Source organism: Pan paniscus, chromosome 13 (assembly GCF_029289425.2).
Source record: "Pan paniscus chromosome 13, NHGRI_mPanPan1-v2.0_pri, whole genome shotgun sequence".
Classification (NCBI taxonomy): domain Eukaryota; kingdom Metazoa; phylum Chordata; class Mammalia; order Primates; family Hominidae; genus Pan; species Pan paniscus.
In genome coordinates, this window is record NC_073262.2 from 51,245,626 (window position 1) to 51,267,391 (window position 21,766).

A 21,766-nucleotide genomic window follows, 5' to 3' on the forward strand; every position below is an offset into this window, starting at 1 on the left:
ACTTTCAACTGAAATTTATTCTGATGTATGGTATGAGGCACAGTTCTACCTTTATGTTTTGAGATGGCTACCAATTGTCTAAATTCCACTATTTTAAAATCCTTGAGTGGCCTTATTTAGTGAAATAGATTGTATAACTTTAAAATGGCAGGAGAACGCTAGTAAATTGGATAGGGTGGTATTTGTTATGTTGACTGGATCAAGGTTCTCTAAGTACATGATTGGGACCTTCAAATCCTAAAGCTTCTAGTAGTAGGTTATGTCGGTTGTTGTTCACTGTACCCTTCTTGCATCCACTGCCACCATCATCACCACCATCTCAATGGGCAGGAACATCTCCACTGCGGGAAGCAGAGCTAGCATCAGTAACTTTACCTTTACTCTCCTCAAGGTCTAATGTCAGCCCTTTCTCTCCTGGGTCTTAACTTTGGCTCAGAAAGTTTGCTACCCTCATCGCATCCAACAATTCTTTTCCTTATAATTGTAAGAGTTTAGGAAAATAAAAGTACTTCTTCTTAAATAAATAGTGACTACCTTTCACTTACTGCATCTAATGAAACCATAAACTTAATTAACACACATCATTTTATGCAAAGTAGCTCATGAAATTTTTACGAATACTTAAAGCAATTTGTTGACATTTTCTCAAAAGTGGATTAGCATTGCTCCTTGTTTACATTGTTCATTTACTTAGTGCATATATATATATATATAGGCCCAAAGATAATGCAAAATTGAGTCCCACCAATTCTATGGAGAAGCATTTCAGTTAGTATCAAGGGACTTAAACTTATGTTCACAAGTTTTTGCCCAGTAATCCACTTTCTGTAAATGTATTCTAAAAGAGCAAGCTGAAATGTTGTGGAAAAGTGTTTAAGTGGCTAGTGATTTAAAAATTGGATATAATGTCCAATAATTTGGAAGGAGAAAAAAAATCTGAGTTCATTTATGTAGACTCACCAGATGAAGTATTATATTAAATAGCCATCAAAATGATATTTATAAAATACTTACATTATTTCAAAAGTATACTCAGTAGTGACTGCCCTTTTTGATAAAATTAAAAGTAATATTTAATAAATAGAATACTCAATAATTAGACTATACTGATTTAAAATATACATGAGCAGAAGACAAAAATACAAAATCTAGACTAAAAACAATTCTGGAAAAGGCACAAATAAGCACTATGTGTGGATAAAACTGAAGAATGCATTTATCATCATCATTTTTTTTTCTTTTCTGTGTGTTTTAGGGTGAGCATAACTATTTTGGATAATGAGAAAAATAAACTTCATTAAAAACACAATCCTCACGCTGCATAGTATATTTGTTGAAGACTATATATCACTGATGTGTAATTATTGAGTCTCTTGGGAATTACACGTTACTTATTAATTAACCAAAAAGGAGCACATATGGATAAATTTCATCACTCTTTTTCCATTAGTTATGCTATACCAACACTCAGATATCTTATATCAAAACAAGTTTAGTGAAACTTGATTTGGTTAAAAAATTGGGAAAACAAAATTTCTGCTCTTCATTAAAAAAGGATGTTTAGAATTGTATTTATGAGAAGTGTAGGATGGTGGTCCTCAGAAATGTTTCATTTTCCCTAGAAATTTCCATTATTAGAGATCACAAAACACTTAATTCTCACGAAATTATCAAACTCTTGATCTTAGAATATCTATTTTAAGTTTTATCTCAGTGGCATTTGAGGTTCAATTACTAGTTTTAACTTGTTTCTAATTTCATAAGACAAAGACAAAAATTTTCATGGGCAATTGTGAAGGACAAAAACAATAAAACTATACAGAAACTAACTTTCGGGACAGAAATAGAGAAGGGAAATAATTATTTCTAATGAAATAAAAACTCGTTTTCATGGGGTTTAAAATATAGTTAAAACAAAATAAGATATATACTACCCAAGGCCCTAAGAAATATAACAATTTTTATAGGAAGCTTGAAATGTTTGCAAAAAGTGCTTAACTTAGTACCTAGTTTATTCTCCTCCCTCCACCCCAAGATGCTGTGGATAAGCACGCCAATTCTTTCATCCTTACTTAGAACTCACATTTTCTGGTAAAGGGCATGCATGTTGCAGTATTTTCAACCAAATGCTTTGTTTGATTAAATCTTCTTTCTAGGTCTTATCTTAACTGTTCAAACATGGATGCTACTTTAACTTTCATAATCTGTGAATTTCAGACAGCCTGAGAAAAAGGGGATGGGAACTCTCATGTTTAAGATTGTATTTGACAAAAAAAAAAGTCATTCTTGAAAAGGGCTTGATTTACTCTTGATAAAACAGGTGGCTAGTCACGTGAATTCCCTCATGACTGCCTCTATCAGATCATCAGAATCAACTTTCCCACCCACCTTTAATTTGTCAGACTATCAACACCGATATTCACTTGTATTTCTTAAGCTTCTCACACAAGTTAAACACTTCACATATGTTGTTATAATTATTTCTGACTATAATAACCCTGCAGAAAGGTGAGTCTCCAAGAAGCCACAAGATTTACCTAAGGACTCAAAGAATAGGGGTTACAACCCAACTCTATTTGACTCCAAAGCTAAAACTGTCTCCACTACTCTTAGTGGAAAAATGGATACTCTCATTCTCCCTCATTTCTTATGCTCTTACTATCTGTATCTCCCATATATGCATGTAAGTTATGTAGCTTAGTAGGAATGGAGGGCATTCTTTTGCAAAGGAAGTTAATGGATTGGAAAACAGGGAGCTGTAGAAAAGTAAAATGGGGCAACACTAAGAAGGGAGGACATGACACAGAATAAGAAGACAAGTTTCACCTCCCTGTCCCAGCCAGTATTATAAAGGTACCCCCTTTCAACTTTGTTGGGCAATATGCAAAGCTATTGAATGGTCTCCTAAGTATCCAAGTGAGAGCCCTGAAGAAAATAAGAAACGGACAGGAAGCAATGTGATTTCAATGGACTTGACTCTCAATCCAGAGCAAGTCTCTATGTTTCTCTAAAGCAATGAAACACATGTCCTTAGTTGTTAAGAAATTTCTAAATTGTATTGACTAAAAACACTCTCCAGATTTAGGAGTTGTTGCTCTACTCTGGTGTCTAACTTGTGTCCGTCTTCTGTGACTTTGCTATCTTCGAAAACATTATCTTAATACATTTGTTATATGATTTTGATGATGCATAGTTATTTTATTTCCAATTAATATAACCAAGCTAAAAAGTAGGTAGAAATAACTATTTTACCAGGCTGACGGCCTCTTGAAAATAGAGACTGATAAATCCAACTTTTAACCCCCAGTGCAGAATTCAGTGCCTGATTTACTGTACTTGCTGAACCTATTCTTATTGCATAATGACAGAATTTATGAAAAATGTGATGCATTTTATCCCATTGATTCTTTGTGTGAAATACCTGTTTTTCTCCCCTCTCCATAATAAAATCTCCAGATTACTCAAGGCTGATCCTGGATCCCTCTGTTCCTTCCTGATCTCTCCATTCTCAGAACTTAACACATACATATTGTTTGCCTGATATTTAACATTTTTATGAATTGTTTTATAATTTTTATTATTTGTTTTATAAAAGTTTATTACATTTTAGTGATTAATGTCAGATAATTGGGGTAGGATTGAATAAGGTTATAATCCCATATCTACAGCTTTGCAGCTATGTGACCTTGAGCCACTGACTGGGAATCACTGACCAGCAGTTCTTCATCTGTAAATGGGTTTGGATACAGATTGTAGGATTGTCATGTAATTTAAATAAAATATGTATTTTAAATGTTTAATGCAATGCCTAAATGTGGGCTCTCAAAAGATGGCAACTAAAAAAAAACTTTTATAGTATTTAGTACAATTTGAGAAACATGATAAACATTCCATAAATATGTGTGAGTTGGCTGACTAAAATGCCTGAGTTTCAAAAGAGCTAAATTAAATGTTCATTTGACTCTTTGGAGAATGGAAAGAACTTTCTCTGGCATCTCAGTGGTTGATTATGCAATCACATGCTTTGGCGCCTGAACCCTGTACTCGGCCCCCAGGTGCTCCTCAGATGTTTGTTCTATTCTAGGAGTCTCACTTGAGTCTCACTTTGCTACAGCTGTATATATTGGGGATTGCATAAACATCCTGCCTCAGTTAAAAGGCACTGGGCTCTTATAAGGATGATTGACCTGCATGTACTATTGATGTCTTCTTTATTCTTACAACAGTTCTCTTGTCACGTAATATCTCTGCTCTTTGATTCTCTACCTGCATGAATGGGTTCAGACTATTGTAATTCGGCAGAGGGCAGACTGCCATGGGCAATTTGAATGAGATGTGTAAAAAGTGAGAAAGGAAACATATCTAACCCCCTTATGGATTGAAAGAAGAAATCTCTTTCCCATCTAATAGTTCTGGAAAAATATCAATGTTCTACTTTAAGAAAGTAGGCAAAGAGGAACCACATAGTTCAATTTTGCCATAGAACTGTCTCTACCCAAGCCAGACACAGTAAGGGTTAGGGTAACTATGTAATGTAAATTGGATACTCATCAAAGAGCATCACTAGAGAAGAACAACAGTACACTATGTATGTCCCCAGTGCCATCCTGAGCAGCTGACCGTGGTGCTGAACTACTTCACTCTTAGCCTGAATTTCTGAATTGCAAGTAACTGATTAGAAAATGAATACACATTGCAGATGAAGAATTGTCACTAAAGGAGACACTGCTGAAATGTCCATATAAACTGGAGAGGGAAAAACCAAAACTCTCTCCTTTATTTGACCAGCACTATTCTTTAACCCATTAACTTGAATCCTGCCTCTCTTTCTCTCTGTCTCTCTCACCTCTCCTGTCTTTCTCTTGCTTTTCTGATTCATTTTTTTAAAAGAACAAACCTGATCATGGATGTTATAAACCCTTTCCCCTTTGAGGCTGTGTGACAACAGGAAAACAACAGTATTTTAGAATAATATTTAAAGAATTCATATAAATAACTAAGATAAATACTTAAAAGATACTAAAATGTTAACAAAAGAGATAACCAGGTTGTAAGAGTTGGATTTTTTCTTTTTTTTTATATTATTTTCCGGTTTTCTAAAACTGATATATATTTTATAATCTAAAATTAATAGTAAAACACCTGGAGATGGTAATAGTAGCTACACTAATCACTATCTGTATAAATGGGACAAGTAATTTATCCTCTTTGAGTCTAGTATTTCATATCTGTAAACGGGGGCTAATGTATACTTATGCCATAGGTCTTCCTTGAGGATCGGACTGGACATTACCACACTGTGAATATTCTGTAAATATACCCCATTGTCAGAGAGAGTGGTGGATCATGGAGGAGTCAGGAGTGCAGGCTTGAAGGTGAACAAGCCCAACAGGAATAATGAAATTTGAGACGAAAACCCTGTTCCTAATGTACTCAATCTGCCTCAAGCACCTACTTTAGGAAGGGTTTCTCCTGAAGGCTAGAGATACAGAAGTGAACAAGGTGTTATCCTGGTGCTTATGAAACCTACATTATAGATTTCCCATTATGGGCAAAGCAAAGCTATTACCACTCCCCTTTGCTTAGTGCTTCCAGAGATCTTCTAGCTGTAATGAGGTAGGAAGGACTAAAATACTAATCTGTGGCAGTGTTTCTCTAGAAGAGGAACCTAGAAACTTATGCTATTTAAGAAGTATCCTAGGTGACTGCTTAAAACAGGTAAGTACAGAAAACACTCAACTGTGGTAAACTGATAGAAAGGGAAAAGCTGCAGAGACAGATAAAAAAGATGAAGAAATCTTAAAACTATGCAGAATTTAGATAAAATATGTTCTTACTACTTAATCCTCCATCAAGTAAGGTTTTACTTAATCACCACCATGGTTGGAAATATAGAGAAGATGGAAACTGGGAAGAAAGACTTATCCTGCCATCTATGTAACATAGCAAGGAGTAGGTGCTATTTATCTTAATATTCCACCTATTTTCAGAAAAGCCAGCATAGCACAGTGTGAGGTATTCAGATACTGTTTGAATAAATGAGCAATACGGAGCTTCTATTTTTTGGCATTTGTCCATGTTTACTCATTGCTATAGAAAATGTATTTACAGTGCTCTTGGTTTTCATGTCCATACTCTGCAAGACAAGTCATTAGCCCCAGATTAGAAATAAGGAAACTGAGGCTCAGAAGACATTCACCATAATAAATCACATAATAAATAAAATAAAAAACACAATTTGATTGCACATCAGTAATCAAAAGAAAACTTGTTGCATGACCACACCTATGCTATTTCTACCATTCACACCATGAATGTATCTGGTTTACAACATTAGATTTTGTATGTTGGAGCAGAGTTTTGGATGTGAAATGCCATATCTGAAATGGGAATCTAAATAGTAGTAACTGAAATATTTCACAATGTTATCAGTAGAAGACACTCGCTTTACTATTGATAAGTAATAGTAACTGTACCCCCAACACACAATGCTATGTAAGCCACTTGTAACTGGGAGGCTCAACTTCATTCATCTGATCTCCTTTCTGGAAAACTGAAAACCAGTAAATGTATTGATGCATGTTTGTGTAGTATTTGGACGCCCAACATTCAGAAAGCTCTGAGGCTTGCTTCTTTAGTTATGGTAATTACAACCAATGAGGTTACCAGCAACTTTTTTTACCACTCTCTTCTAGGTGATATTCTACTTTTAAAGGTATTTTGGTGTGTATATCTAATATATTAGGTGTCAATTTTGAGTTAAACTTTGAAATCTAGAGATTCTTTCTGCTACCGCTGCCTATAGTCACCATGGGGCCCCAAGAAGATCCTCAGAAATGCCTCAAAATAAAAACCTATATTGTTTAGTTTTGGGGCACTAATATTCATCCTTATGTCTCTCCAGCTAATTGCTAAAATGTATTTAACTGTGGATTTTTGTCAGTCTTCCATGCAACTTAGGGTTACAAATTACATTTTGCAATTTCTTTCCTTCTTTACTATTTTATAGTGAAGACAAAAAGATAACTATTTTCCTCTCCCTTTAATATTAGTAAATATCAGATGGGAGGCAGGGAGTCATTCTTATGAAAAATGGCTATTTACTTTTTTTTTCAGCTTATCTCTTTCTTTCTTTCTTTTTTCTATAGAAGAGTGTTTTTTTGTTTGCATCCTTGGGAACTGTGCTCCTGCCTTTTGTACTCAGCTTACCCTTCCTTCAGAAGTGCCTTTGATCATGTACAGGAGGCTGGGCCTCTCTCCTCTTTCTCTGGGATAAGAAGTTGGTGACAATGAACGCGACCTGCCTGGAGTGCAACAGGCCCTGATGGATGCCAGCCCACAGTGGGAGGCCATGTCCTAACTGTGTGGAGTCAGGAGGGCATTCTGTACTAAGTTTAATGGAATCTGGTGAGTCTGGGGCTTACCCTGGAACAGTGAGGGCACCTAAAGAAAAGAGTTTCCCTTAAAAAGACATGGGAATGCCTAGAAACTTGGATTTTTCACCTCACACATATGATCCCCTCTTCCCCAACAAAATAACCCGGAGCAACCAAAATGTTTCTCCGTCATTTTCCCTCTGAAACTTAACTTTCTTATATGTACCTAATAGCATAGATTCTGAGCAAGCCTCCTTATAATATGTGTATATACTTAAACTTGTGAAAGTTTTTTTAGAGTTTGAGTTACTAAGAAAATTAAATGGATAAATACGTAGTTAGGTCAATAAATACATAACAATGAGTTTGCAACTCTCCCTACATGTCAATATTATATGGTGTCAAAGAATGCTATACATGCCTTAAACATTTCTATCCCCACCAATATCACTTATATTGTGCTCCAGCAACTTCCACCAGATACACTGCAAGTGTCAGACACTGTGAGCTGTGGAGTAAAGGAGCTCTCCATCCCTTGGCATTGGAAGAGGAAGTCTGAGCCTACCCAAATTGAGGTGTAGGGCGAGCCTCCCCTTCTGGAGTTCCAAGGTGATGTGGTCTCCACGCTGACCTTCTCCATGGAACAGGACCCCATCTCCTTGCATGCTCTTGAACTTCAGGGAGATCACATCTTTGAGAGTACTCATCAACTTCTGATTGAACCTGTACAGAAGTGAGCTTCGGCCATCAAAGTCAGCAACGTCTGATTCTGGGAACGAAGAAGGAGCAGGAAAGAAAAATTAGTGCATATTCTCATGACTGCTGTTACTGTTTCCCATCTTATTTCATGTCCAGTTCACAGAAATGTTCTTGAGATCTGCCAGGTCTAGTCTCAACAGGAAAGATGTAGACTAGAACCACCCTAATTAGACTCAAGGGAATTATTCGTTTACAAGCAATCACCACACACTGAGTCAAAGTGAACTGATCATTAGTTTAGAAGTAAAAACTCTCATTAGTGATATGTCAGCTTTTGCTGGAGGGGACAGGGTGAAAATACCGCAAGTACCTATGTCTGGCTTACTATGTCAGATGGCTTAGAATAATCTCTCTTGATTTGTCTTCCTGACAGTCAGAACCACTTGATCTCCTTATCTCAGACACAACATTAGAGATGAAAAATAGATATAATTATGAGGCCAACTCCACATAGTACTGTCTCCCTAGAAGTCTGTGTTGAGAAGGATTCTGAGGCTTCTACTGGGTTCAGTGGAAAAAAAATACTCAGCAAAAGAAGACTTGTTATTTGAACAAAGCGGGCAAATATATCACTGCCTTATCTGTGCTGGTGATATTTATCATTTTAGTGTTTTTATACAAAACATTTAATTCCTTATTGTCAAAGCAAAACAAGGTGAAGGTCAAGTAACCATGATTTAGATAAACTTATGTAACAGGTATGTGTAAACATATCTGACAAATTATGCCAAAAATCTAATAGAGATTCTACTTGGAATGTGTTGTTCTAGGTTATTTTTGCGGATTTTTTTTCTATTTTTTTAATTACAAAAACTTTTATAATGAGCTTTTATTGTAGAAAAACATGTAAGACTGTTTAATTATAAATTGAAACTGATTCATTATATACCATGTTCTGTGGGTGGGATTGTGGTGATTATGTGGAGGGGGTGGGATTTTCTATTTAAAATTGAGTACCCAAGAAAACTCAATTTTTGTATTATTCAGCATGTAATTAAAATCCTCAGCCTGAGCATACACAATGATAATTTTTTTTCAAAGGATCTAGAAACGCTCTTTGTGAATCTGAGGTTCTGAAATGAAAAGGAAAATGAAATAATACTTTTCTGTAATTAGTTTTAAAACCCAATTTCACAATTTATTTATACGGAATAAAGTGTCCTAACCAAAATGTTGCTGATGGAAACCTTGACTTTAAAAAGAAACTGTCCATATACAAAGAGACTTTCACAAATGTCCACCTTTCTCAGCACCTCCCCTCCCTACCTCATCAATGCACTTATGACTGTTATCTCAACTAGGATTCCACCCAGACCAAAGTGGGGCCACAGACCAACAGCTGCCACCACTCATGGAATAGTGAGGACTGTGGTATAGATAAGATAATGGATTCTAAACTGTGATGGTCATAGTTTGTTAGTTGGGTCACCTTGGTCTAAGGTGATTGTATTATTTATAGGATGAAGATAATTATATCCATTGGAGAAAACTGCTTTGAGAAGTACATGTGCTAAGACTTACAAAGTTATGACACATCAATGTGAACTCATTGTGCTTGGCACATTATTTGTGTTAAATCAATAATAGATAGGAGAGGTATTAGTAGTAATTGAAATAACAGGAATCTTTTAGTTCCTATCAAGGCCACTCTATTGGTTGGCACTCTACCTTCTTACCCCAAATGATGCTTTTTCAATTTTGATTCAGATGTTTACTGCCCAGGGATGCCAAAGTAGCCCCAAGCTTCTTGTTCTGTCATGTTTTGGCTTCTCACCTTCTAGTTGAAATTAGTGTGTGCAGAGTGCGTACATCACAATGTACACAATATTAATATTCTCTTCTGATTGCTTCTACTCTGCCACTGTACCAGATTGTGGAGTAGAAATTGTGTCCTAGGTAGCCCCTGTAGTGCCCAGCAGTGAGTGGAAGGACCACATAGTGTCCCACAGAGTTTCTAATGGCAAATGCAGACATTAATACTCACAGTAATGCTCACTGAACTGACTCAGTTCAAAGGGGGTAGATTCAGACAGGGTTTCTTACAGAAAGTGAGTGGTATATTGGCCTTTAACGATATGTAGGAGTTACCCCAGGGAAAGGAGGGACCCAGTGTCTCCAGGAGGGAGAACAGAGGCGTGAGAATGTTTGATGCATCTCAGTACTGCAGGAGGCCATCATGATGGAGAAGGGACAGAAAGATCTCTAGTTCCCAGTGAGGCATTTCTTGCAAGCTGAGACATACCGCACGTGGTGTCTTTGAAGCAGTAACTCAATTCCATCATTATTCATGGATGCATTTGTCCCACCCCCATAGACAGATATTGCATCTGAACTTTGGGTTTCCCTAGCACTGGGTACACCCCTCTGTTTTTGCTATCACATGCCATGTGAGAATCACCATCCACAAATTATATACATCCTGTCCACTCACTCATACCACCACTATACTCTTCATCTCCCAGCCAGCACCAGCACTGAGCACAGAGCCTGAACATGGCAGGTGGGGTCCCTTGTGTGGTGAACTAAAACCACATGGAGGAAATTTGCCTTTGGTTCCCTGGTAAAGACATTAAACTAAGGAGAGGAGCCCTCTATAGAGCAGCTCTACTACTCACCAGGTGTCTGACTGGGGTTAAGTTTATGTCAAAACTAAGGGCCTCACTTTCCATCCTTGTAAAATGGTGCATAACAATGTATTCAATTACACTTACAACTGATTGTAAGAAAGCAGTGAGAGAATTTGGATTAATATTTATATAAATAAATATTACATATAATATTTATTTATTCAATTTTATTTATTAAAATTTATTTATATTTATATAAAGAAATTATATATAATGTTTATATAAAGAAATTATATATAATATTTATATAAAGAAATTATATATATATATATATATATATATATATATATATATATATATATCTTTGACACTTTTTTGTCCAAGCAATGGTTATGGAGAAATTTATGTAAATATAAATATTCATCATGTTGCTGCTATTTCCCCCATTCCTCTTCATTTTATAATGTCATACTCCAGTGTACTTGGCTGCCTGGACCCCTCATGCAGGCCTGAGTTCTTGGGTCAAGTACTGAATTCCAAATGTTTTCTTTTCTCCAGTCCACTCACCTCCCTCTCCATTCATCATCGTTACTATGATCTGCATTCCATTCCCTCCAATGTCTGGCTAGTCTAGTGACTTAACTGAGGATACAAATGTTGATGGCAAAGGGACATAGGTTATCTCAAGAAAACACATCTCCATGTTGTCATGAGACCTAGAGAAAACTAAGCCAATCAGTAGAACGAGTCTAACAGAGCTGGGTTTCAGTTCTGGTTTTGCTCCTTACTACCTGGGGGCAGGTGTTGGTTGAAGCAACTTTCTTGATTTCTTTGAGCTCCAGTTCTCCTATCTGTATGATGGGGCTTATAGGAACCTACCTTCAAAGTCATTGTGAAAATTGCACAATCTCAGACCTGAAAATACAAAGGCATTCAACAACATTTTATCCCCACATTTCCTTATTTATAGAAAGAAAGTACTCAGTAGTGAAGATTTTCAAGCACGGCATAAAGATGCTATCAAGAACTTGGTGTGAAAAAATTCTGTCTGGGTTTGGGATTTGGTAGCCTTCACATCACACTGAGTAGGCGTGCACTCATGCCCTCATCATCATTGCCTGCTTTCCGTTTTCTATTAATAGTTTCAGAACTGCCTCCCAGATTTCACTTTTGCCACCTTCACCTGACACAGTTTTTAATGTTAAAAAGCATAAGAAACATCATACCTCAGCATTGCTAAAGTATTTCATTGAACTTCCTTTGCCCTGATAATTAATTTCAGTCTCCAGGACCCCACATGATCCTGCTCTGTTCACCTCTCCCACCTCATCCTCTGTTCCTTTCTTCAACCCTCACACTGCTCCAGGCATGCTGTGATTTTAGTGTATGTGCATATGCATGTATGTTTGGGGCTAGGATAATGTGTGTGGAGCCCACATCATAAGCCCTGCAATTCTCTAGATGTTTTTTTGCACAGGAACTCATTTAATCACATCAATTAACCTTTGAGGAAAATACTATTATTATTCCCCCTTTACAAATAAGAAAAACACGGCACAAAGAGACAAAGAGGTATATAGTGAGCAAGTGCCAGGGCCAGGATTCAAACCTACCCTGTCTGACCCACCCACGCCGAGTCCACTGAGCTCTTTCCCATGCGCTGCCCACTCGGACCACGATGCTCAGCTCATCTGTCGGTTCCCACCTGGCCCTTTTCCTAAGGGGTCCTCCATCCCTGTTAGTCTCCCTCTAAGCACCTTGCCATTCCCTTCATAATGCACCTCGCAATTGGATTAGATGCTCATCTGTTTTCTCAGTGGTTTATAGTCCAGTTGTCCAACACATCAATGCATCTCATGAGGACAAGGGCCAGATGTACGCTGTTTGCCACATTAATTCAGAGCCTCGCAATGGACTCGGAAGGGTATGCCATCCAGAACCACTTGTGAAATGAGCTGTGATCCATTGAGGTGCCTATGCCCAAGTGTGATGTTGCCCAAGTCTCCCCTGAGTTCCTGCGCATCATCTATTTCACCATTCAGAGCCAGCTTACCATCCACACTGGGAGAGTTAGTTTCTTCTGCAGGCCATGCTCAGCCACTGGAGCTGTGATCCCTGTGTGACTCACACATGCTTATTGGTGCAGAGAGGATGCATGGCCTTTAGTAAGCACAGAACTAGCCTGGTGGGGGTGTGGGAGCTTTCCTCCGACCACCACCAGTACCTGATAAGAGCTACACTTTGCTGTTCTCAGAGATTTCAGCCAAACACTCTGCACTTCTGCAATATTAATTACATTGCACACAACAGGCTCCAGCCATTTCCCAGAGAGAGAAAAGGGTTTTCAAAACTTTCAAAGAAGGATTAAAGGTTTCCCCAACTGAATACTTCCTACTCCTTCCCAGACACTAGTATTGAGTATTTTATAATGTACTATTTTATTTAATATAGTTAATGCTTTTTATACTATTGCTTGATTTTTTTCAACACTTTCTTTAGGATTTAGCATGTACATTAACTTAGAATCAGCTTGCAAAGCTAACTGTGACAACTCCTAACATAGCTTTTCTTTTAAAATTTCTGACATTCCTATGCATGATAGCACATGAAAAAAAACAGGATGAGTTTCAAGAAGAATACTCAGCACTCCCAACTTCACTTGGAAAAGCAGATTTAAAATGATAATAATAAAGACCCACATGGTTATAGGTTGCTGTTAATAAGAGATAAACTATTATATGCTGCTTTTTCCTCATGAGGTAGTATCACAACCACTTTTTCTGGATATCTCTTTGGAACTTAATTTGCTGCATGGGGTCTGGTTATAGAAATCAAAATCTTTATTTGTGTTGTACAAGCATCTTGGCAGATTCTCTTTTAAAAGGAAAAAAAGAAAGTGTGTAGAAAGGAGTAAAAAGGGTAGACATGGGCTCTTTATGGCAGATGGGAAATGTGTGATCACTTCAGATTTAGTTTTAAAGGTACCAAAAACATAAAACTGAATATATCTCCCATATTCTCTATCACAACTTCCCTAACACACTTGTGGAGATTTCTTTCTCTGAATCCATTTCCCAGGGGGAAAAGGAACGAATATACACACATTACCTAAGGTAATGTTCTTAGTAGCCCTGAAAGGTCCATATTTTTCCCCATTTGTAAAGTAGAAAAACCAAAGCTCAAAAAAAAAAAAATGCTGATTGCTGATTTAAAGAAGGGAAGGATGATGTTAAATAAGAAGTTTTCTTTTCCTTAAATGTTGCTCTGAATTTCCCTGGGTTCCCTGCTCTTCTGCACTTGCTCTTTCACTTGCTCCCTTTCTGGGAGAGCAGGGAAACCATGTACACATGTGGGAGGCTTTGTTATGGTAGAGGTACAATGCCCTCTCTATCCCCACCATCTTCCCGAAGCTCAAACCCTCTATCCTTTTTTATTTTTGTGGTTTTCCTTCACTCATGCATTCTTGTGTTCAAGCTCTACAGAGGTCCCTGCTCTCAAGGACTAAGTTGGAGAGAGCAAGCATGCAATTCTACATCCATTGGAAGGAGGTGAGCACTGTGTGCTGAGGGAGCGCTGAACCCTCTCCAGGGAGGGGCAGAGGGTTAGGAGGGTGTCCAGGCAGGGTCAATGTTTCTCCAGAGTCCTGAGACATAAGAGGTAGTCAGGCTGGTGAGGTGGGGGTGTGGTGGGAATAGGAGAATAGAAGGAGGGAGTGGAAGTGGGAAGGGCAGTCCCACCAGAAGGAAGGAGCTGCAAGCTCAAGGCAAGGAGGAGAGAGACAAAGTGCAGGGTCCCATCTAGGATCTATCAGGAATCAAACTTGCTGAAGGGAACCATACCCTGTGGACCAGCAGCATTGAGGTCACCAAGGAGCTTGTTAGAAATACAGAATGTAAGACCTCACTGCAGACCTAAGGAATAAAAACCTGGGTGTGGGACCCAGCAAGTGGTGTGTTAAGGAGCCTTCTCAGTAGCTGCTCTTCTTGATGAGGTTTGAGGAGCTCTGGGCTCAAGTGTAGGGTGCCAAGGGCAGTGGGGATTCCACAGGTCGGAACTAGAGTAGGAAGTCTCATGATGGAGAGTCAAATTAAAAATAAAATAGTATGGGTTTGGCCGGGCACGGTGGCTCACACCTGTAATCCCAACACTTTGGGAGGCTGAAGCAGGCAGATCACCTGAGGTCAGGAGTTCGAAACCAGCCTGACCAGCATTGTGAAACCCCGTCTCTATTAAAAATACAAAAATTAGCCGGGTGTCGTTGTGGGCACCTGTAATCCCAGCTACTCGGGAGGCTGAGGCAGGAGAATTGCTTGAACCCGGGAGGCAGAGTTTGGAGTGAGCCAAGATTGTGTCACTGCACTCCAGCCTGGGTGACAGAGGGAAACTCTGTCTCAAAATAAATAAATAAATAATAATAAAAAACCAAAATAAAATAATACGGGTTTCAATGTGACCCTGATATCAATGGAGAAATAACTACTAAATCATTTAAAGTCGGGAAAATGTATGATTGGTTTGGGTTTTTAGAAAGAGCTCTTTGTGTTTTAGAAAATGCATCAGATTACTTGCATGGGCAGCCTGCATAATCCTGGCTACCTACCCCCGTTACCCAATTTTATTGTGCCTTGCCAAGGTAGTAAAACCCTAATGTGGTCGTTGTGGAATGTTTTCCTTCATATTAATACCTGTTATCTGTTCCTCAGAGTTCTCTATTTTATCTGCCATGCCAGTGACCCAGAACACAGCTGTTAGATATTTACTTCCTGGAGTGAACAATTTCTTCCCCTTTTTTCAAAATCGATTTTTAAGATCCCATTATTACAAACTTAATTCAATTCAATTCGTGGTTTGTTAAGATGCTGATACATTGGCAGGCTTCTCTAGAATATGAAGGAGAGGCCAATCATGCTCCAGAGTCCTTAGAATGAAGGCAGGCTCTACAGTGCACAACCTCTCCTTTTGGGTCAAGACAGAGCCAGCATGCGCTCCCCCATCCTGGAGTACTGAGAATGCCAGCACTGGCCGACTTCCCACTGGGCCCATAATTGCTGACCTGGCTGCCACAGCTTGTTTTCTGAGAAAGACAGAGTTCTGGAGGCATATGCTGGCATATTTGATGGATGTTGGTAGCTTGTCAACAAACCAGCTAAAAAAAGGGCTTCACTGAATAGAAGATTCCAAGCTTGAATCCCCAAGTGGGCCAGCTGGGCTCCTGAGTGGGCCAGGGACAAGGATTCAGCTTCCTCACGGGCCAGAAAGCCGAAGCTCAACATTGACAGGAGAAGCTATCGATTCACCCTGAGACAATCAGTCCCACTTGGACTCTTCAGTTGTTCACAGTAAACATGATTTTCAATACAATTACATTTTGAAGCTTATGTCATGATACATTATATAAGAAAAATGATTATTATTCAGACCATACTCTTGCACTGAAGACTCAAGGGCTTTGGCTAGCAATCCACAAACCACCAAGGTTTCCACAGCAGCTCAAATTTGCACAGATTCCTCCACCAATTCTGTGACTGCCAGGCCTTATCAGTAACTCTGATTACCTCAGATGAACTATGAAAATGATGAAAGTTTCCAAAGCTAACTGTGACAACTCCTAACATAGCTTTTCTTTCAAAATTTCTGACATTCCTATGCATGATAGCACATGAAAAAACAGGATGCGTTTCAAGAAGAAAACATGAAAACAATCATAGTACAAAAAAAAATCAAAACTCTGAATTCCAGTCGTAACCTCAGCAGAAATACATTCTAGCTCTAACAGTGAGACTCGCCTTCTCATAATGCTTAGGTTGTTTTTGTTTTGTTTTGTTTTTAGATATTTCAGATGCATAGATGTCTTTCGGGGTGCACTTAAAATTTGTAGTTCAACTGGACTGTTGAATAATGACAAAGATTACACAAAAATAATGTACTCATTTTAGGGAACTTCCATAGTAGATATCATTTTATTCGTTACTCCTAAATTCATTGGCAGGTATTAAGCATATTCTGTACTCCTTCTGGTCACTGTACTGAGCTCTGAGATACAAAGATAACAAAGACGTGAGCCATGCCACCGAGGAACTCGAACACCCTAACAGCGACATAGCAAATGCATCACTATGCCACTGTAAGATGCGGTACAGGGAAGCATTATGGTGATCCCTACAACTTATTACCCTAATGAGGACTTGTGGGATTGAAAAGGGGAGCTATAAATAATGAAATGGAATAGAACTCTAAGGAGCAAGCTGGGACATATGGTCACCTAAGTAAGAGGTGCATGGTGGGCAGTGAGAAGATAGTGATCACTCCACTAAGGTATAGACAGGTTAGCAAAACGTTTCACTATGGGGATGAGGTTTCAGAAATCTTAGCCACAAACTCACAGAAGGAAAGGAATGATCAACCCGTGTTGTGGCAGCAGCATCCTGCAATGACAAGCTGCTTCCTGACTTCTACCGTCATCAGTAGTCTTAAGCCACAGTGTTGACACAATTGCCCACTAAAAGGATGTTCATACAATGAGAGTCATTTAAATAGCAATGTCAAAATTAGAGATGATAGTTATTATTTTTCTCCCTTACAGTAGTTGAGCTGTTTTTTTAATAAAAAGATTTAGTATGGTTTTATGTTTAAGGGAAGGTGAACAGTCTTTGTTAAGGATTCTACCTGGGCACAGACTAAGCCACTTAGTGCTAGGAGGCAGAGGGGAGTCACGGTCAATCACTCCAGTGACCACTTCAACAGGGAGTAAATGCAAAACAAATTGTAGGAGGCAAGGCCTTGGCATTTTTGTGGAAACCTACTGTTGCATAAAGTGGTTGATCCAACTACTTGGTCATTTTTCCCTTTTCAGGTTTCCTTTAAAATCACTGCCATTAGCATATGGGTCACAGGAATAATAGCAATATCGCCAGTCAAATCACATACTGGGCAGCAGGGCATTAATTCATCAGGAAACAGTGTTAGCTGTGTATTTTTTTTCTCCTTTGCAAGCCTTGCCAAAGACTTGGTTTCCTAAACCTCCATATTTATGAGCATTTGTTTATCTACCTTTTGTAGCTTCTGAAAATCTGTGAGTTCCTAAAGGGCAAGGATTGTCTTATTTATTTTTGTATCTCTGAAGCCTAGCAGAGGGAGTCTACTGGGTAATGTTTGTTGACTGTTGAAGGAGCCTTCAGATCCTCAACCAGTCAGAAAAGTTATAAAGAAGTCATTGATTTAAGATGGAAGATCACAGTGTCTTTTATTTTAGTGTTGTTATTCCATGTATGTGTGTACATTTGTCTCTTCATAGAAGAGATTTTTCAGTCATTCCTATAGGAACTAAGAGAAAGAAGGGTAGGAAATTTCATTTATTCTCAAATCTAATGAGGGGACTGCAATGAATCTGGCACCTTGGAGATTTTTCCAACTCTTAAAAATGCTATGATTTACAAAGTGGGAATTAAAGTTCATATTGGACTGCCAATGCCCCAGGTCTGACTGCTGTCATCCTGTCCCTCCTCACTTGGAGGGCTGACAGAGCTGTAAACTGTGCCTTCTGAAGTTCCCTGTGATAGGGCTGTATGGGCCTTAGCATGTCAGAGGTGAGATTTACAACTGTGTGGCCTCTACCATGTATGACAAATGATCCCAGATGATGAGAACAGCAACAAAGAGGGCAGCTGAAGCTGGAATTACAAGAGTATTTATCTGGGGAAGGAGAATATGACTTCAGCTCTGAGAGTGATGAATTTTGGATGATACCACTTGCGAGTAATTAACCAAATAGGAGCAAGGTCTTGTGTGGAACGGAGGCGACCTGAAGTACAAAATGATGTTTGTAATTCATAATGGACTGGGAGGCCTGACAGATCGTTAACTTTATCAGAATTTATAATGTTTTTTAAAGTTAATTAGCCGGGCGCGGTGGCTCACGACTGTAATCCCAGCACTTTGGGAGGCCGAGGCAGGCGGATCACGAGGTCAGGAGATCAAGACCACGGTGAAACCCCGTCTCTATTAAAAAATACAAATAAATAAATAAATAAATAAATAAAGTTATTTAGCTTCCCATATTTAAAGAAATTCAAATGGAAGCCCCCAGACAGAACTTCAGGTAGCCTAGACTCCAGATGGCCTGACGAAGGTGCTGAAATCCTTGGATACCTGGTAAATAAAAAAGCTGACCTTCCTTGGACATACAGATGAGATGTGGTCCTGAGTAAGAGTGGGAAAAAAATATATAGGGAAGTTTGGTGAGCAGCCTAAATATCTGACGAAGGTAACGATGCTCGTAACTAACACTTTTTGGGTGCTTACATTATGCAAAGCACTGTTTCATACAATTACTTGCTTGAAGCAACACTAGTATTACCTTTCTTTTCATAGAAAAGGAAACTGGTGTCCACAGAGGACCCAAGATTGCCCAAGATTACCCAACTAGTAGGTGGTGAAGTCAAGTTTCTATGTCTGTTGGTTTGAATTCAGAGCCCATATATTTAACATTATACTGACTTCTCAAGTTTTCAGATTTCATTTAAAATCCTTAGGATTAGCAATCACAGACACGGAAATGATAGTGCAGACTAAGAATGAAGTGATGTTTGAGATAACAGCTTTAAATTCTGGTTCCTCATCACGCTTGCCTAGAACCAACAACAACAAAATGCTTATACAAGCACTGGAGACCCTACCCAGAGATCATGATCTAATTGAAGTGCAGCCAGAGTAGGTATGTTAAAAGCATATATGTCCCAAGGTGATTCTCATGTAGAACTAGGTCTGAGAACACAGGTAAGGGATAGAGGATTGGAAGCATGCAAGCCCAGAAGCTCTTGGCCCAGTCAACAGCTAAACTTTGTACGTGGAGCTGCATATGCTCAGGAATCGTAGGTTGCTAACTTTGATTTTGTGAATAAAAAAATTATCTGGGTATTAGAAGATTCATTAGGATGTGTTATCTCCAAGAGAATTTCAGATTCCAACATTTGGCAATGTTGACAATCCAGGGCATTGTGGAAAGCTATCTTGTCGAGTCAGGGGAAGCAGATGTTAGACAATCACGCAGTTAACTGACGACATGTAATCACAAGAAAAGTGCTTCAAAGTACAAATACAAGACTGATAAAGTCTAGAAAAAGGTCTTATTTTCTGATGTTCCTAGAGTGTTGCAAGATGCCTGGTATCTTAAAGGCTAAATAAATGGTATCTACTGAATGAATAAATTAGTGGAGGAAATATGTTAATATTTCCAAAATGTAGAGAGTTAAGTCTGAAGAAACTATAGAGCTGTAAGAATTCTACCAATCTTTAGCAACATACTCAACTAAACTTTTGGAAAAATTATTAAGCCCATAGAAACAAAAGTAATTCCTTAGAAACTACAACAGACTATGAAAATCAAGTAATTCCAGATGAACCTTGTTGCCTATGCTGAGATAATGAGGCTGGATTGATATATCTATGTACCCATCAACAAATACTTACTGACTGTCTTTTTGTGCCAATTAAGTGCTGGCTGTTAGTAGACAAGGTGCCTGGTCTCATGGTACTTTTTCCTGTGCAGGTACTAGAGTAGGCAAACAGGAAAGAAGTAAGCAAACCCAGCCAGTGAGATTCTGGGTTGTGGCCGGCACCACAAAGTAAATGACAGCACATCACATATCCATGGGCATATAATCATGGGCTAATGGTGGGTGTACAAGAAGGAAGGCAGGTGACTTTAGAGGAACAGTCGGGAGGACTTCTCTGAGGAGGTGACATTATAATTAAGAATCACATTGGCAGAAGGAGTCAACCCTGTAAATTCTGGGAACAATTGTTCAACAAGGACTTTTACTTGCCAGTAAGAAATCTCAATTTTATTTCACATGAATCAAGAAGGGGAATGCTATGCTTTCATTCCTTCTTTATAAAGAACATTTTGGTGACCGTGTAAAAGATGGTTTTGGGGTGAGTGTAGTGTGGAAGCAGGAACTCCAGACAGGAGGCTACTTAACAACTCCAGGTAAGAACTGACAGAGGCTTCTACTCACAAAGGTGGGAGAAGTACATGGATTTAAGATACCTGTTGGAGGAAGCAACTGATAGAGTTACTGTGAGCTGTAGATAAGTTGCGCAGGACTTGAAGTTATAGAGAAGGAAGAACAAAGGCTGCTTCCCAGAGTTTTGCATAGACAAGTGGATGGAGAGTGCTGCTGTTTACTGAAAAGGGGAGGAGTGTTAGAGAAGAGCAGGTTGCTGAGGGCACCACTAATCTAGAGTTCCATTTTGCTATATTCTATTTAATATATCTACTATACTTTAAGTGGAAATATCAAGTAGGCTGCTGCATACATCATCTCTGAGGTCAGGCCATGAGATACAGATGTGGGGTGACCAGCACGTAGATGTGTTTAAGTTTACAAAACTCTGTCAATTCAGCAAAGCATGGAGTGTAGATGGAAAAGTAGTAGAAGAACTGAGATAGCCAATTAGCAAACTGAGATAGCCAATTAGCAAGTGAGATAGGAGGAAAAACGAGGTTTTAAAAATATGGACATAGCTTTTTGAATCAAGTACTGCTGAGAGCTTAAGTGAATTAAGAAACATTAAGTGTCCACTGAATTGGGCTTCTTGGAAATCACTGGTGATCTTGAGAAAAGTAGTTTCTCCAGAACATTCTGTATTAGTCAGAGTTTCCTTAGAGAAACAGAACCAGTAGATACTTATATATATTAAGAGACTAATTGCAAGGAATTGGCTTATACAATTGTGGGTCTGGTTAAACGTGCCTGAAGTACATAGGGCAGGCCATCAAGAAGGGGAAGCTGGAAACTCTCAGGAAGGATCTGAAACTGTAGTCCACAGGTGAATTTTCGTCTCTCTCAGGGAAATTTCTGTTCTGCTCTTGAAGCATTTCAACTGATTGAATTAGGTCCACTCAGATTACTTAGGATAATCTCCTTTACTTAAAGTCAAATGATTGTAGACACCAAACATATCACAGCAGTAACTATATTAGTGTTTGGTTGGGTAACAGGGGACTATAAATAGGCCAAGTTGACATGTTAAACTGCCCATCAAATGTCTCAATAGTGATTG

At 38.7% G+C, this 21,766-nt stretch overlaps 1 protein-coding gene across 2 annotated transcripts in view; it reads right to left on the reverse strand.

Annotated features, from left to right (window-relative positions):
- CNTNAP5 (contactin associated protein family member 5) overlaps positions 1 to 21,766 on the reverse strand; it is an 876,843-nt gene that overhangs the window by 460,208 nt on the left and 394,869 nt on the right. For both annotated transcript variants that reach the window (XM_055108578.2, XM_008953637.5), the window contains exon 5: positions 7,942 to 8,145. In XM_055108578.2, the coding sequence (XP_054964553.1) occupies positions 7,942 to 8,145 (204 nt within the window). The remainder of the gene's footprint in view (positions 1 to 7,941; positions 8,146 to 21,766) is intronic.